Below are 1,392 nucleotides of genomic sequence, written 5' to 3' on the forward strand. Positions count from 1 at the left end.
TGGGGTGGAAAGCCATGAGTTTCTGCTCCAGGGTGGCTGCACCATGTACCCTGATGACCTCAACAGCCAGCCAGGAGCCTGGGGACCTCCAAAAGCCCCACAGCCTGGCGGCATGACCCTCCAATGCACAGAGCCTTTGGCTGTCCCCAGGCTCTGGGTTCCTGGGTGCCATGGTCACAGCCCCCCAGGAGTTGGGATGGAGGGGAGGGACCAGCACAGCCCAGCCACTCCCTGCACGCACTGTCACAGGGTGTGGGATGAGCAACTACCCTCTCTGCTAAGACACTGGAGGAACCCACTAGCAGGGGAAGGGGCAGAAAATGCCAGCAGTGACACTGTGAGCACCTGGAGATCTGCTGAAAGGTCTGAAAGGCCATTCAGTCCCTGGCCAGATGAGAGAGCTTCACCTGGACCTGCTTCTGGACTTTCTCATGGGATCTATCAAGAGAGGACGCAGCCCTAGCTCTGTCCCAGCATCAGTGACACCTCTCCAGTACCTGAGCTGATCCCATCCCCACTACGAATCCCTCTTCACCAGCAGCAGCCAAGGGAGCACAGCTGCCAGCATGGCCACAGTCAAGATGAGTAGGACAGCAAGGGCGATGGGTGACTGGCAGCACTTCACCCCCAGGGCTGAGCTGGATGACACTGAGCTCTGTGTTTCTGCTCTACTTCTCCTCTCCAGGGAGCCACAGTCTGCATCCACCAGTGGCATCCCGTGGTCACTGATGACAAAGATGTGGGCTTCCCGCGCCAGCTCTCCTGGGACCCCCTGCGAGTCCATGGGGCTGTTCCTCATGCTACAGCACCGGTCGAAGTTCTGCACTGGCATCACAAAATGGCTGGGCACCACTAAGGTGTTGCTGGCCTCCATTTTGGTCAGATGGGACAAGGAGGAAGGTGACAGAGGCATCTCTGGTGTCTGGGGGTTGGTGCATGCCTTGGGCGGCCATAGAGCTTTCTTGCTGAGGAAAGTCACATAACGGCAGATGGGGCAGATGATGCTGCTCTGGACTTGACCGTCGAGCTTGGTGGAGAGCAAGCACTTCACCAGGCAGTCATGGCAGAAGGTGTGCCCGCAGCTGAGCTTGCGGTGCATGGCCTCCAGCGGGTGAAACTTCTCATAGCACACGGGACACTCGGCCAGGGGACCCTCCTTGCTGGACGAGGTCTCAGACATCCTTGCTCTGTCAGCAACAGGCACTCTCCAGCTGCAAGTAAGAGGCATGATGGGTTAATAAGGGTCTTGGTTGCAACAAATAGCATGATCCATCTCTTCATCTCTCCTCTTCCTCCCTGCTCTCTTGCCTTTGCCCTCTTGCAGATGCAGTGGATGGCTACTAGGCATGGTCTCAACAAGGCAGGGCATTTCCAGGAGCATTAAGCCTCTCA

The 1,392-nt window shown here is 57.5% G+C and overlaps 1 protein-coding gene across 1 annotated transcript; it reads right to left on the minus strand.

The window, feature by feature from the left end:
* Nucleotides 1–517: 517 nt before the first annotated feature.
* Nucleotides 518–1,180, minus strand: RNF222 (ring finger protein 222). Its single transcript, XM_009477662.1, has one exon. It carries the CDS (start codon nucleotides 1,178–1,180, stop codon nucleotides 518–520), a length of 663 nt encoding a protein of 220 aa, XP_009475937.1.
* Nucleotides 1,181–1,392: the final 212 nt, after the last annotated feature.

Source organism: Pelecanus crispus, chromosome 12 (assembly GCF_030463565.1).
Source record: "Pelecanus crispus isolate bPelCri1 chromosome 12, bPelCri1.pri, whole genome shotgun sequence".
NCBI classification, from domain to species: domain Eukaryota; kingdom Metazoa; phylum Chordata; class Aves; order Pelecaniformes; family Pelecanidae; genus Pelecanus; species Pelecanus crispus.

Excerpts from the sequence above, each read along its gene's own strand:
- RNF222 (XM_009477662.1), bottom strand. The coding sequence starts at position 1,180 with ATGTCTGAGACCTCGTCCAGCAAGGAGGGTCCCCTGGCCGAGTGTCCC.